Source organism: Zingiber officinale, chromosome 7B (assembly GCF_018446385.1).
Source record: "Zingiber officinale cultivar Zhangliang chromosome 7B, Zo_v1.1, whole genome shotgun sequence".
Taxonomy (NCBI): Eukaryota; Viridiplantae; Streptophyta; class Magnoliopsida; order Zingiberales; family Zingiberaceae; genus Zingiber; species Zingiber officinale.
In genome coordinates this window covers 3,365,664-3,381,306 of record NC_055999.1, presented here as the reverse complement: position 1 = coordinate 3,381,306, position 15,643 = coordinate 3,365,664, and the positions used below count along the sequence as shown (strand labels likewise).

Here is a 15,643-nt window from a genome sequence, read left to right as displayed (position 1 = left end):
TGTATAAAACATCATAAATGTGTTGGTTAAACGTTCTAAAATGTTCAATATTTCACACGCCACGAATCGAGGTAAATCGTTGAGCCCGGGCATTAGGGATTCGATCACGGCCCGCTATTGTAAAGCTTCTGGCCCAAATAAAAATACCATCTGAGCGTCCAGGCGGTCGACGCTCCTAGCTTCGTTCCGTCGCTCCGAATCGGGGAAGAAATGGGCCATCTTCGTGGCCTCGCGCAGTTGACGGGTCCGCCGGCCGGCGTCGGGCTCATCGTCGCCCCAACTCGCTTCTCGGCGCTCTGCTACTCTCGTCCTCCCTCCGTCGTTTTCCCTGCCCCGTTAGGTCGCCGGTGCTACCCCTCTCGGCCAAAAGTGGTTCTTTTGTCCCGCCGGCGGAGCCTTTTCGCAATTAAAGGATCAGGTTCGTTGTTACTTCGTCTATCTTCCACTTCTGCAGTTATTGGAGAATCGCTTTGATTTCTTGGTTGGGTCTGCGGTTCCTCGAATAACATTACAAGGTATCTGTAATTCCACGCTTCACATAACATTACAAGTTTATGTGCTACTTTAAACTCTTACCTTGTGTTCACAAGAATTTCCTAATGTTCTCATTTGAAGCTCAAATTTCTGTTCAATTATATCCTACAACATAAATTCAAAAAAATCAAATAAGAACCATTTTAAATATGAAAATCCTTTAGAACATGATGACTTGTTAGGTACGAAGCTTATCATATTATTGAACAACAACTTCCTTTTTCCTTTCCCTCTGAAAGTTAAACATCATATACTTCTCAACCCATCTTATAGTCCAATTAAACTCCTCTCTTTCTTCCTTGTTTCTCCTTCATTCTATCTTTCTTTCCTCTCTACTTCCCCCTTCTCTGTTCACTGGATGTTTATCCAACAACTTACAAATTACTCAGTCTATCACACACATTTTCCATTGTGAAGCACACACTTACACACACTCTTGTTTCTTGTGGCAAAAGGTGATTCGCTCACCCCTAGCGCCCCTGCCAACCCGTCCCTAAGCCAACACAGTGGAGATAAATCATGGGTGACTACTAGCCATTAGTGCAAGTGGCCAAGGCATGTGGAGGACACGCTGAGTTTCGATCCCAAGACATCATGTGGCAACACCCACCATTGCACCACCCCGAGGGGACGCCGAGTTTCGCTCGGACACTTTCTTGTTTCTTGTGACAAAAGGCGATTCGCTCGTCCCCTGCGCCCCCGTCAATCCGTCCTTAGGCCAACACGGAGGAGGTAAATCACGAGTGACTACTAGTGTAAGTGGCCAAGGCATGGGAGAGGACATGCTCGGACGCGCCAAGTTTCAACCTCAAGACCTCATGTGGCAACGCCCCATGCCTCAACCACCGCACCGCCCTGAGGGGACAACACTCTCTTGTTTCTTGCTACTAGAGGAGGTGACTTCTCCTCCTTTAATTGCTCACTCTATCATGCACATATTCCATTGCTAAACACACACTCTTTTTTTTTTTTTTGTTACTAGAACAGGTGGCTTCTCCTGTTTTAATAGCCAGAAGAGAAATCTCCTGTTTGCCAGCTTTCTCTGGAAAAATTAGGCCTTTTCGTCAGTTTTTTTTAACTTGGGCTGAAAATGGGTTGTGCCCCTCAATAGTTTTGTGCGTGTGTGTAAAACTCTTTTCTTCATTCAGGCGCTGCATCTGGTGGTGATTTTGTTATTGAATTTAAGATTCTGAATAGACTGTAATATAGCAAAGGAAACCAGAACGCTTCATTTGCTTCATAAATCCGGCTTCTTTTTATGATTATGACATGATAATACAATACCTGATTGTATTCTCATTACTTGGTTCTCTACTTCTGTTATTGTGGATTGAGTTGATTTATAATTCTTTCTTTCTATTAGATATGACTTCAGAGTTGGAGCTGGCAAAGCCTGATGGGAGTAGAGGACAAAACCGGCCCGCCAGTGGAGTATTCTGGATACTACTGCTTAACCTCGGTATTTATGTGGCAGACCACATACTTCAGGTGACTTTATTTGTACATTTGTTAGACCAAAATGTTTTTGCATGGTTGTTAATTTCTCATGCCTTGTTGGTGCTATTTGTCTATTTATATTTTTTACACCAATGGTAAAATAAACTACATAGTAAAGGTAAACGTTTGATTTGGTTTAGTTCTTTTTTTTTTTTTTTTTTTTTTGTAAACAAATTTATTATCTTGGTTTGAATGGTCAAATAATGATCTTTCACTTCATCTTACTGATGGGCTAAAATAAACTTGAACTCATTCTATCTAATGAGTAAATCTTGAATTCTATGTCCTAGTTCGGCTAAAATAGGAAAGAAAATATTGTAGATTTGAGAAACTATTTGATATATATATATATATATATGAGATTTGATATCTTGCACGCCTTATCCACGAGATCAGATCCTCTGTCCCGAGATTCCTTGTGTCTCCGTGTCTCCTTGTCGATCAGACGAGCTAGATCATATCTCAAGGATGCAGTGCACATCACGAGGTTGTCATGACCGTCCGACAGAGCCGGACCTGAGCATAGTCTGGAGAGACATCTATCTCAGGGCCCATTATCTTAGGAGGTCCCAAAAAATATGGTCTATTATATATACATATATTTTATCTTGAGCTTTTGTATTAAGTGGCTTAAGAAAAAAGTATTCAGCCCTTCTATATATTTTCTTAGTCAGCCCACATATGTAATATTCTGTTAATGTAATTAACAAATTAAAATATGATTTTTTTTCAGCTAGTCTTAAATTAAACATTTCAACTTTCAACCATCTCGTCTCTCGCCTCTCGGTCTCCGAACATTGCAAATTTACAATAAGTGAATGTGATTATATTTTGCAAATTATGGATGACCGTCGGACTCGGACAGCGAAGGACAGAACTCAAAAGGCCATAATAATTTGCAATCAATTAGTATTTTGCTTTGTATTTTATAGGTATTAATGAAGAAGACTTTTGATTAAGAAAAATTAATCGCACAATGTGAGAGAGCCCAATTTTGACACTTCGACTCAAGCCTACGAAAACTCAGGTACGGCCCTGCCGTCCGATAGACAAGGAGACACAGGGATATGGAAATCTCGGAACAGAGGATCTGATTCCTTATCCACACCTTATCCCTGCACACCCAAAAAAAATTTTGATTTAAAATTTCTTTTTTACTTAATACTATAACCCAACCCCTAAACCTTAAAAGCAAAATCTTATTGGCACAACTGGGAACTTAAAAAGATATGGAAAAAAATTTGATCGAGATGCCTTGGATCATCCAAGGTCCCTCGAACCTGTGAGGGGCGCCCACGCAGGTGTGCAAGCTAAAATTACTATATATATATAGAGAGATAGAGATAGAGATAGAGAGAGAGAGAGAGACATGATTTGATTCATCATCAATATATTTAGAATTGATCAAAACTTGAAAGACTTTTGTGAATTTTATTTTTAGGTATTTAGTCTGTTCTCTTTGAAACTGAGAAACTCTGATGCACTTTTGCACTAGTGTCTGTATTTTCTGATTTTGTCAAAATTGTGATGGTAATCCTTCTTTGTTTCTAATATATACCAAAATAATTGCAATGTATGAGCTATAAATGTAGGCTTAGGTTGTCTGCTTATATGTTGTTTCTTCAATGTATCATATACTACATTTAATTTGCAAAACTATATGGATGAAGATTGACAGGATCAAGAATGAGTGATTGGAACTAAAAGAAGTTTTTGGAGTCTTATTTGATCTTGTGACCCTTAGGATAAAATAAATTATAAGACAGTCATACTAGCTACAATATTTTATGGGAGTTAGAAAACAGCTCGTACAAAAAAAGTAATATAATGGAGATCAAAATGCTAAGATGGATATGTGAAGTTACTTGATAGATGTAAAATATATTATTATGTAGGAACAATTAGATGTAACACCAATAGATGATAAAAGGAAAAAAAAATTGGGATAGTATGACACATTCAAAGGCAACCAATAAATTATATGGAGCAACTGGCCTAGCTGGGAGCCTGGGACAAACATGGCTTTGGTGGTGAGGATGATGGTGATGGATATGTATTATTTGATGGTTGGAAACTCATATAATTGTGTTATGAAGGATATTTGGCTTTCTATGTGAAATGTGAAAGGGTTTCTTTACGTTCTTGGGTTACATTAGATGTCTCCAATTCCTAAAGCCTCTCCTGATCCACGGAACTTACAGGTGCTTAGTAAAAATTTTAATATATTCTCCTTTTACAGATTCGGGAGATCAAAATCCTGTATCTGTATCATGGCTTGCCAGCGTGGTTCCAGTTTGTGACAGCAACATTTTGCCATGCTAGCTGGTTAGCCCTTCTAAACTTCATAGCCATAGTGATTTGTTTTTCTCCCTGTATTTGAAACCTGCAAAGCTGCAAGGTAATTAATGGGTTTCAGGGTTTGGACTGATGAAATGGCTCTATTTTTCTTTCATGATTAGTAACGTCAAAATAAATGCTTCACTGTAGGATTTACTTTTCACACTTTACAGGAACCACCTCTCTAGCAACCTATTTTTCTTGTATATATTTGGTAAGATTATGTAATTTGCTTTTGAAGGATTACAATTTTCTTTTTCCGTGTTGAGTTTCTTTATATTCACAACTTTGTATTTACCTTGTCCTTATTATCAGGAAAACTAGTAGAGGAGGAAGAAGGGAATTTTGCATTGTGGATATCATACATTCTTACTGGTGCTGGAGCTAACCTTGTTTCATGGTTACTTCTCCCAAGATCTGCAGTATCGTTAGGAGCTTCTGGTGCAGTCTTTGGACTATTTGCAATAAGCGTCCTAGTTAAGGTAATTCGTTACTGATTTTTACTCACTGAAAGCATCTCTCTGATCATTGTTATCCATATTCCACAAAATGCAAACACGATTATTGCAGATGTCATGGGATTGGAGGAAAATCATTGAAGTTCTTATCCTTGGTCAGTTTGTAATTGATAAGGTACGTGGAGATTCTTGAAAAAAGTTAATGAAAATCAAAGCGTTATCATGCATTTGTTGGGAGATTTACTTTGGCCAAGTTTTATTCCGTCACTGTTCTGCTATGACCTGAAAATAACCTCCGTGCTTTATGTATTGCTTACGAGGGCAACTAACTCTTCGATTAATCAAATGAGCAATTTTTGCTTCGAATGAGTTGTTTCGTGGCAATGCCGTGTAGGTCATGGAAGCTGCACAGGCTTCGACAAACCTGACAGGGACATTTGGGAGAGGCTCTTTCATGGCAGTCAATCACATTGCCCATCTCTCTGGTGCTCTCATTGGGGCTGCTTTGGTTTTGCTTGTGAGTCGCATTCCTTCTCAACCCTATCAGAAAGACATCGAGTCTGTTAGACATGAGAACAAACGACCTTGAGACATCTCCTGTAAAAACAGTTGGAAGTTGACTCTACTGTAGGTTTTATAGATACGTATGAATTGATGTTTGGAAATTGGAATAGGCATCTCTTACTCTAACCGGCCCCCCTCATCCTATTGGGTCAAATCTTTAACTTCTTACTGCCGCTGCAATTCTTTATAAGATTAAATGGAAATGGAAATAAATGATAAATCGGAAAAGAATTTAAGTGGTGTTTGATTTAGGGGTTTAGGAATAAGGGAATCAATTTATTTTTAAATTTTGTGTTTGGATGATGAGAATGAAATTAAAATTTTAGAATAAAATCTAAAATTTAGGGTATTGATGAAATCCACCTCCTTCCTTGGGTTTTGATGGGAATGAGAATGAGAATTAATGGGTTTGTTTAATTTTTCTTTCATATCACTTTCTCTCTCTTATTCTCTCTCATCATATTTTTTCCCTTCTCAATCTCTCATCATATATTTCTTCTCATTCTATCATCACACTTTCTCTTTCTTCATTTTATCATCACATTTTCTCTCTCCTCATTTTCTCTTATCATATACTTTCTTCTTATTTGTCCCCAGGGCGTAGTACAGATGGGGAGTGCATGGTTCTGTGGCTGAAAGGTCCAGGGGTCGATCCCCGGGGTGTCACTGCCTGGGGTTAACGTCTCCGCTATGCACTTTCCACCTGTGTACCTGCATTTACCTCCCTCCATATCCGTGGGACCGGCTCTAGGGGGCCGCTGATGTGGCGGTTCCACATATACTCTCTTCTTATTTTCTCTGATACCATCTCCAATCCATCACCAAAACACCAAATTTGGTGTCAAATTAGCACTAAAATACTCCAATCCATATATCAAATTCCACATCAAATATGGTGTGGTGAGACCATCTCCAACCCACATCATCAAATTTGATGTAATTTTCACACTAAAATGGTACAATTTCAGCATCAAACACTATTTCAACTCTAACCCATCCACACCATATCACACCAAAAAGGAATATTTTTAGAATATTCTATTATTCTTATTAATTTTTATATGATAATTAATTATAATTAAAATATATTAAATAAAATTAAAATAATAATTTTAATAAATTAAATATTTACACATATACATAAAAAAATTTAAATATGCTATTAAATACACTTAATTTAAATTTATAATAAATAATAATTACATTTAATTATACTATAAATAAAGATAAAGAAAATAATAATTATTAATTAATTACATTTGATTTTATAATAATATAATAAAAATTTTAAAAAAAATCTCTCCATCACCAAATATGGTGATGTGAATAGTGCAACATTAAATATGGTGTTGCACTATTCACATCACCATATTTGAGGTGAGATTTGGTGTATGGGTTGGAGTAATTTGGTGTTAAATTTATACCAAATTTGGTATTTTGATGATGGGTTGGAGATGCCCTCAATAGTGCAACACCATATTTGGTGATGCACTATTCACATCACCATATTTGGTGTGAGAGAGTTTTTATTTTTTGTTAATTTTATTATATAATTAATAAAATATAATTAATTTATAATTATTATTTCCTTTGTATACTTATAGGATATTTAAATATAATTATTATTTATTACAAATTTAAATTAAGTGTATTTAATATCATATTTAAATTTTATTATGTATATTTGTAAATATTTAATTTATTAAAATATTATTTTAAATTTATTTAATATATTTTAATTATAATTACATTTATAAATTATATTACTAATTTTATAAAAACAATATAATAAAATATTAAAATTTTTGATATGCATAAATGTAAAATACATTATCCATTACACTGACATACAAAATAAAAATTATATATATATATATATTAGTTGGATATTGAATTTTAAAAAATTTAACCTAAAAATATTAATGAAGTATTAATTTTAAATATAATAATTATCATATAAAAATATTACTAAGAAAAATAGAATATTCTTTTTTGGTGTGATATGATGTGGATGGATTGGAGCTCAAATAGTGTTTGGTATTGAAATTGCATCATTTTGGTGTTAAAGCTACACCAAATATAGTGTTATGGATTGGAGATGGTCTAATTACCTAGGGTTAGTGACCCGGTCATGCGCTTTTAGATGTGCACCTATATTTACCTCCCTCCATATCTGTAAAACCGACTCTAGGGGGCCGCTAATGTGGCGGTGGCGGTGCCACATTCTTTCTCTCCCATCAACTCTCTTCTCTCATTTTTTTTTCATCCACCTTTTCTCTCATCATGCTTTCTTTCTCATCAAATTCTCCCATCACAGACTCTTTCTCCTCATTTTTTTCTCTCATCACATTCTTTCTTTCTTTATTCTCTCTATATTTTCTCTTTGTTTATCCTCTCTCATCATACTTTCTCTCCTATCTCACTCTTTTTCCTCGTCATACTTTCTTTCTTCTCAATCTCTTTCATCTTTAAACACGGTATTAAAGATTGAAATGTATTTGTAGAATTAAAGAACAACCTCGCAAGAAAATCATTTAAATCTTAATAGCCACAAGTCATTTGATAAAATCCTAATCTCCCACTGTTTAAACCAGAAGTAAATCAACTGTCGAAGAAATATATTTCATTTCAGTATTTAATCAGTAAAAACGTAGACATCACAAAAGAATCAGTAAGCTATTCATCATTATTGGAATCAACGAAACAAACACCTATGAAAATATTGTTATTGTTTTGTATCAGATGAATTTGGTTTTCCTAGCCGTGGAACAAGGCTGGGCTTTACAATTGAATAGATATAGGCGCTTCTCACAAATTGCTGCCAAAACCATAGTCATACTTGTCTTTCTTATTTCTCAATTCTATCTCTTGAGTTTGTTGACCTTCACTGCTCGAAGCCGATTGAACCTGTCCATATTCACCAGTCGGTGCACTGTACTCGCTGCTAGCAAATTCTTCAGTTGTGACTGCCATTCTTCTGAACTTCTTCATATCCTCATTGTACTGATTGGAATCGTAATCAGAGCTGCTGTCATGGGAACTGTAAAACCTGCTGTGACCAGGTTTGACACCGTTGTTTAAGTCATCGAGAGATGCATCACCTTCTAAAGCACGGACAATCTGTAGGTTACACTTTGTTAAGTTAGTGAAAGGTTGGTAATATTGTGATGACTGAGAGATCACAAGAATCTAACAATGGACTAAGCAGAAAATGTGATCGAACACCAATGCGAGGCACAAATTCAAGATGGTATACAATTATAAACTTTAAAAAAACTATAAACAAAACCACCAAGGAAAGAGACCGAACCTGACTCATTCTTGGCCGTCGACGTGCTGAATGGCGCACGCATGCAGCAGCACAGGCAATCATGCAGGCCATCTCATTAGGGTTATAGTCCATTCCCAACCGAGGATCAACAAGAGCACCGTCGTATTTGCTATCTTCAAGAGCTCGAGTAAGCAATGGCCTTGCCTGAAGTTACAAGAAAAAACTGAAAAAGTTAGGCGGAAGTAAAGAAATGATTAGAACCAGATAAGACTGTTGTTATGCAATCACTAAACTGACCCAGTCAACCAAGCTATCATCCGTGTAAGTTTGGGATGTATCAACAGGGCGCCGTCCAGTGATTAGCTCTAGAAGCATTACACCAAATGAGAACACATCTGATTTATCTGTCAGCTTGCCTGAAGATGCATATTCAGGTGCCAGATAACTACAAGAAAACAGTGTCTACAGGTCAATTCAATGGTAGCAAAATCTATGACATCGAAACTTGACAAATCATTTAGGCCAAAAAAGATTCCTGCCAGCTATAGATACAAGTAGGAACAAACCTAATGAACAAATGATGCTCAATTTCAGAATGTAAATAAAGGAATCCTTTCAAACATATGATGCAAGGATACAAACACTACAATACAAATGAATAATAGGGGGAAACATACAGACACAATTCTAATATGCATCTCTAAAAATGATATTATTATTATTAAAAAATTAATAGTCTACTTAAAATATACCCTCGGAGTGAATTATTTATTCTCCATAGTGAAAAACACACCTCTCATTTAATTACCATCATATGCAGCAGAGGACAAAGTGAACGATGGAAGCAGCAGCAACCTAAATCTCACTCCCAAATCCTGCCTCAGCAAGGGCATCAGAATTATGTAAGCAGTGTCAGCCGAGAGGCGATTACTCTCCCTTGGCAAGGCCATTGAGAAGAATCCTCAGCCAAGATGCAGTTACCCAAGTGATTGAATGAGAATAAAGGAGAGGTTGTTAGAAGAGAATCGAGTGGTTGGCAGCGCCAATGCTGAGATCTTGGGATTGATGTTAGGCAGACAAGAAAGAAAGGCTCTCCTGCAATCCATTATCGGATAGTCTCAAATATAGAGAACAAGCCACTGCTGCTGCTCGCCCACCATTTATCAAGTTAACATTGTCAATGTAGCAGAGAATGCTGCTCATCTCAGCGACTGGCAACAGACAAGACACAAGGACAGTCAATGACTTTCTGTACATCTGTCATGGGTTCAGATTTCTGCCCATTTCACTACAAAAACTTCCTTCGACATCATGAGATCCTTGGGTAATAGTATGTGTCAAGTGGAGTCATCCTATTTGTACCGTTTGCAGGTTACTTTCCATTTAAGGATTCTAATATCATGACCTCTAGAAGAAAGTGAGTATTACAGTGAAGATAAAATTTCTGCACCACATTGTATTCTTATCTTTGTTAGAAAATTTTTAGTTATTTATTTCACCTGCAGGTTTCATCATCCACTGAATTCACATGCACCTTGGCTTTCCTTTTGTGCCACAGGTATAACCAAAAGCATCAGACTAGCACCTTTTGGAAGTGCCTACAATTAAAGAAAGTTTGAAAATGTTCTATACCGAAGAATATGACAACAGTGATAAACTAATTCTTTACAGGACTATTATTTTATAAACAATTTGGTATATGCTTGTTATTTATTTTATTTCCTGAATTCTAGAATCAAGTGAAATTAATAGTATTTAATGATCAATGGAAATATAAGTTGGAAACCGGAGACATCTTTTTGAGACTTGGTGGGTTCCACATTAACCTATTAGCACAAGACTTAAGCCATCAAGGTTAATTGCAGAGTCTGCTTCATGGTCAACTTTTTAAAATAGCTGCTCGACTCATGTTAATATATATTTGTGGATTGGTGTATATAATATAAACCATGTAACCCTTTTATGAATTATTGTATTTACTTAATGCACTTTAGTATTCACACTCTTTTAGAGAAATAGAAGTGTTTTAATACAATTTAGTGATAAATTATCACTAAAAATAATTATCTATTTTTAAAAATAAATTTGTCAATAGAAATATTATTTTGTCAAAGATCTATAATTGTCACTATGAATATATTTAGAGACATTGTTAATTGTCCCTCAAAAGTTCTTGACTTTTAGATATATTTATAATTGTCTCTAAAAATGAGGAAAATGATCAATTCAAATTCTTTGGCTTGTTAGAGACATTTATAGTTGTCTCTCTAGATAGTTTTTGTGGCAAATTAATAGATGTCTCTAAAAAAGTTAATAACTTTTAGACACAATTATATTTGTGTCAACAAATATATTTAGAGACAAATTATTGTCTCTTAAAAAAATTATTGACCTTTAGAGGCAATTGTAATTGTCTCTATAAAGCTTCTTAGAGACAATAAAAAATTTGCCTTTGAAGACACTATTTTTTAGGGGCAAATTAAAAATATATATATATCCCCATAGAGACAAATTCATGAGACTTAAAGTTAAACTAAAATATCTCCGTAAATCTCACTTTTGTTGTAATGAAAATCAACAAGGATACTGATAATTTACATAAATCCAGGGAAAAATATGGATGAGAAGAAATGATATGCAAAGGAAAACACAAGACATAGCTATCCTAGATAAGAAGAAATGATATGCAAAGGAAAACACACGACATGGCTAACCTAGATAAGAAGAAGTGATATGCAAAGTGTAATGACAAGAATGAAGCTTACCCAAAGGTCCCCATGACTCTTGTGGAAACATGGGTATTATTATCAGAAGCAAACTTAGCAAGCCCAAAATCCGCAACCTGCAAAACAGAAGATATAGATGAAATTAATAAACATAATGGTTAATCGACTAAAATAAGTTACCAGGAAACATAATACAGCAAAAACTGTTGGCTACTCGGGAGGTTTCAGCTAAAAGAATGATCTGCATCTAAAGATATACAAGGAAAGAACAGCCAGATATTTTTCACCACTTCTTTTTTTAAGGAAAAATAAATTCAGTAAGGCCATTCAAGCATCAAATAAAAACTATACAAACACTAAGGTAACTTTTCAAAATCCTATTGCAAAACAATCTATAGCTTATTCAATTGGGAAAAAAAATATATATCATCCTTCAGTTAATTTGCAGATTTTCATATGATATATAATGACAATTCTTAGAGATCCAAGTTTGGAATGCAAAGAGATCAAATGACAAATATCAATGCAGAAGTAACATCCCTTTTTTAGATTAATAAACAGACATTATATTCTATCTGAAAATTATTTTATTATGTGATGTAGTAGATTTGTTTACCTTTGCCACAAACTTGTAATCGAGAAGAATATTGGATGCCTTAATATCACGGTGAATAATCTTCGGGTGGCCTGCAAACCAGAATACTCATTATAAGAACCAACTATAAATGAGGAAATCAAGTCTATAGTGATGGTGAACATTGGAAAATAGCAAAAATGCAAAATAACTCACAGTCTTCATGAAGATATGCCAATCCCTTGGCAGAACCCAAAGCAATTTTTAATCGTGTGGACCATTCCATGGTTGGTCTGCCTCTCCCTGAAAAAGAATTATTATCATAAACTATCCATGCAAATATCTTAAACTGTTACAGAATACCAAAAAGATCTACAATGTATATCAAGCTCTGGATATAGACCAACTACTACAAGTAATTAAGAAGGAACAATTTCAGTTACTTTTTTTCTAAATTTTTCTAATATCAGTTCATTATATAGCTTGAATATATTGCTGGAACCCAATGTGTGCTCCGAATCAATGCATACACGATTACACAAATGATGGCTAGACAAAAAGAAGCAAGGGAAGTAAGAATGCTCAAAATTTTGAGCAGGTAATGAAGCAAGAGTAGCATAATGCCTTACCGTGCAAGTGGAACTCCAATGTATTATTAGGAACATATTCATAGACAAGCAGCCTCTTGCCTCCTGCAATGCAGTATCCAACTAATGAAACAAGATGCTTGTGATGCACACGGCTGATGATCTCAATCTCTGCCTGGAACTCACGTTCACCCTGGCCACTTCCTATTTTCAATTGTTTTACTGCAACTTCTTTGCCGTCTGGAAGAACTCCTCTATGTACGAAACCAAAACCACCTTGTCCCAGGAGATTTGCATCTGAAAAACCATTTGTCGCTATAGACAATTCCTCATAAGTAAAAGTGCTTTTGGAGAATCCAAGGGCAACTCCTGGAGATGGTGGAGGTAGTGGACTCTCAGAAGCAGAAAGATTAGACACAGAACCTCCGCTGCTATTTATCATAGGCGGTGGAGGCGGGGGTGGAGGTGGCAAATGGCTTGGAGAGTGAGGTGGACGGGAAGCATATGGAGGAGGAGGTAGTGGTCCAGGAGGAAGCTTTACAACATGATCTGCTGGAGGCGCATTCTGTTGCCAATATTCACCATAGATGTCACCTGAAAGCATCCCCCAAAGTCATTTTGGTACCAATTCACTGAAAGAACATTATGTCCAAACCAAAGTCTAAAATAGGAGAGCTAAGAGGACAGCCACAACATTTTTCTTTCAAAACAAAAACTGGCAAAATAGTTGCTGGTGACTGGTGAACGTTTTTGAAATGCAAATATTGGTTATGTAACCATACAAAAAGTGAATTGCAGATGCTATATAAGAAAGCGTCCAAATTGCAATCTGGGGCGACTTGCAGTCCTAACAGATTCTACCGACATGAAGTAGAACGCACGATTTGTCTTCACAAAACATCAACTTTTTGATATAGATCATTATACACACAAACTCGCACCACCATACTCCTATCTCCTTGTCAAAAAAGCTCCCTACTCAAAGATAAGAAACTTATGCTTGTTGGTTACTTGGTGCGGTACATTTCCATGAAAATCAACGGATAAAGGAAAAATAGAGAGAAAAATAGAAATCCATGGGCGTAACCGCACGGATACAAGTCGTCAATCTATTCGGAGGGGAGCAAACAATTTTACCCAGAAAATCAATAAAAGTAGATATTTTTAACCTTTCCCTGCCATTGGAGGCGGCGGTGGAGCTCCATAGTAATGGGCCGTCGACGGCGGCGCCCTGCGCTTCTTTCTCCAACAAAAAACGCATACGAAGCTGAGCAGCAAGACGATCACAACCCCACCAACCGCGACACCGATGACAACCGAGGTCGAGATCGAGCTAGAGCCTGTCCGAGTCGACGAAGGCGAAGAGGGAGGCGGTGGAGACGGCACTTTAGGCTGCGGTGGAGAATGCGAAGAGGGTGGAGATGGGGGCGGCGGCGAAGCGGATGGGTTGGTCGGCGGGGGAGGCGGCGAGGTCGAGGGAGGAGTCGGGGAAGGGAGGGAGGGGGAGGGCGGGGTGGCGGGTGGAGGAGGGGAGGCAGGAAGTGGGACGGCGGCAGGCGGGGAAGCTGGAGTGGTTGGAGGCGGGGCGGCGGGTGTGGCTGGAGGCGGAACAGCGGGAGTGGCTGGAGGCGGAGCGGCGGGAGTGGCTGGAGGCGGAGCGGCGGGAGTGGCTGGAGGCGGAGCGGAAGGGGTGGCCGGGGGCGGCGCCGAGGGATTGGCTGGAGGCGGAGCGGCGGGGGTGGATGGAGGCGGTGCGGTAGGAGTGGAAGGAGGCGGAGCGGCGGGAGTGGCTGGAGGCGGAGAGGCAGGGGTGGCCGGGGGCGGCGCTGCGGGAGTGGCCGGAGGCGGAGCGGCAGGGGTGGAGTTGGGCGAGGGGGAGGACATGGCGTCTGGGCGGCGAGTAGAGAAGTGGAATTCCTTTTCTTACTTTGATTTTCTTCGAGAAGAGGATTATAAAAATAAAAATAAAAATAAAAAATAAAAAATAAAAAAGACTTCGGCTGGAGCCCTAGGCAACCTTTTTCGCCCGTAAATGAAAATTACCTGAGACTCAATTTTTTGAAAAAAAAAAATGGAAAAAAGATATTTTTTAAAAAAAAAATCATTTCAGCCTAATTACGACCTACTTTTGTTTTCTTTCTATTTTTCACTTAAATGTATTAAAAAATATTGAATTTCCACGTACTGATAATTCGTATTAAACCTTATTTATCATTGTGATAGTTGGCATAAAAATATAATTAAATGAGACAAACTGTGGAATTAGTAATAATCACCAAAAAAACTAGAATGAGAATGTGATCTGGAAGCCAACTTGCTTCGAATGCTAAAATAGATGATAATTTAAATTACATCGACATTTATGGCCAAATAATTATATAAAAAAATAAGATCGACTTTCCATAAAACTCCTCGGTGACTTTTTAAGAATTTCCTAATCGGTAGGGCGTTGCTAGAAATGTTCACAGTTTTATACAGCTTATTTTGATGTGAGAACAGCTAGACACGCCGCGAGACCAGGCCAAATGGAGACTAATTTCCTGTTCATATGATTAATTAACAAATCCGTGTTTACTAATTTAATAAATCGGCAGCTTAAGCAAATTTTTAATGTTATATATATATATTCAATTTCTAAAACTCGTTGACATAAAGAAACGCGTAATTTAAATATTGTCCAAATTATGTGTCGAGTTTGAAAGGTGGAATTTTGGTTGGCAAAATATATTTATTATTGATGAGTTTGGTAAGTCAAGTGGAGATGTTTGATGCGGTCTAAGTCCAACCGGCCGAACTGATAATCGACGTATATTTTTAATATATTAAAGGTTGTGGTAATTTTATTATCAGAGCGATTAAAGTATTTTTCTGAAATTTTAAATAGAGTAATAAAAGATTCTTAAGAAGCACTATGAATATCTTCTGTGAAGTTTTCTTTTTTTTTTCATAAATTTTCCAATATGAAATTGTGATTTTCCTTGTCAAACGCTTGTAATAATTTATAGGAGATGGAATCAGTCAACCACCTTAATAATTGTGAAGCATTAGGTAAATTGGATGAGTTTGAATACTAGTGGTGTAGTGCAGGAAGGCAT

General features: G+C 37.0%; 2 protein-coding genes across 3 annotated transcripts; one reads left to right on the top strand and one right to left on the bottom strand.

Moving 5' to 3' along the window:
• Window positions 1–73: 73 nt before the first annotated feature.
• On the top strand, window positions 74–5,525 carry LOC122005068 (rhomboid-like protein 11, chloroplastic). 2 transcript variants are annotated; one of them, XM_042559977.1, is made up of 7 exons: window positions 74–418; window positions 1,898–2,022; window positions 4,271–4,356; window positions 4,542–4,582; window positions 4,684–4,850; window positions 4,939–5,001; window positions 5,221–5,525. In XM_042559977.1, exons 1-7 carry the CDS (start codon window positions 211–213, stop codon window positions 5,413–5,415), a joined length of 885 nt encoding a protein of 294 aa, XP_042415911.1. In that variant the 5' UTR covers window positions 74–210; the 3' UTR covers window positions 5,416–5,525. The 2 variants fall into 2 exon arrangements, with proteins under 2 accessions (XP_042415911.1, XP_042415912.1); XM_042559978.1 differs by having other exon boundaries at window positions 392–515.
• Window positions 5,526–7,987: 2,462 nt separating this feature from the next.
• LOC122005067 (proline-rich receptor-like protein kinase PERK1) lies at window positions 7,988–14,482 on the bottom strand. Its single transcript, XM_042559976.1, has 8 exons — window positions 13,718–14,482; window positions 12,591–13,142; window positions 12,178–12,264; window positions 12,004–12,074; window positions 11,427–11,503; window positions 8,959–9,106; window positions 8,701–8,865; window positions 7,988–8,510 (listed from the first exon to the last, which is right to left on the bottom strand). Exons 1-8 carry the CDS (start codon window positions 14,430–14,432, stop codon window positions 8,199–8,201), a joined length of 2,127 nt encoding a protein of 708 aa, XP_042415910.1. The 5' UTR covers window positions 14,433–14,482; the 3' UTR covers window positions 7,988–8,198.
• Window positions 14,483–15,643: the final 1,161 nt, after the last annotated feature.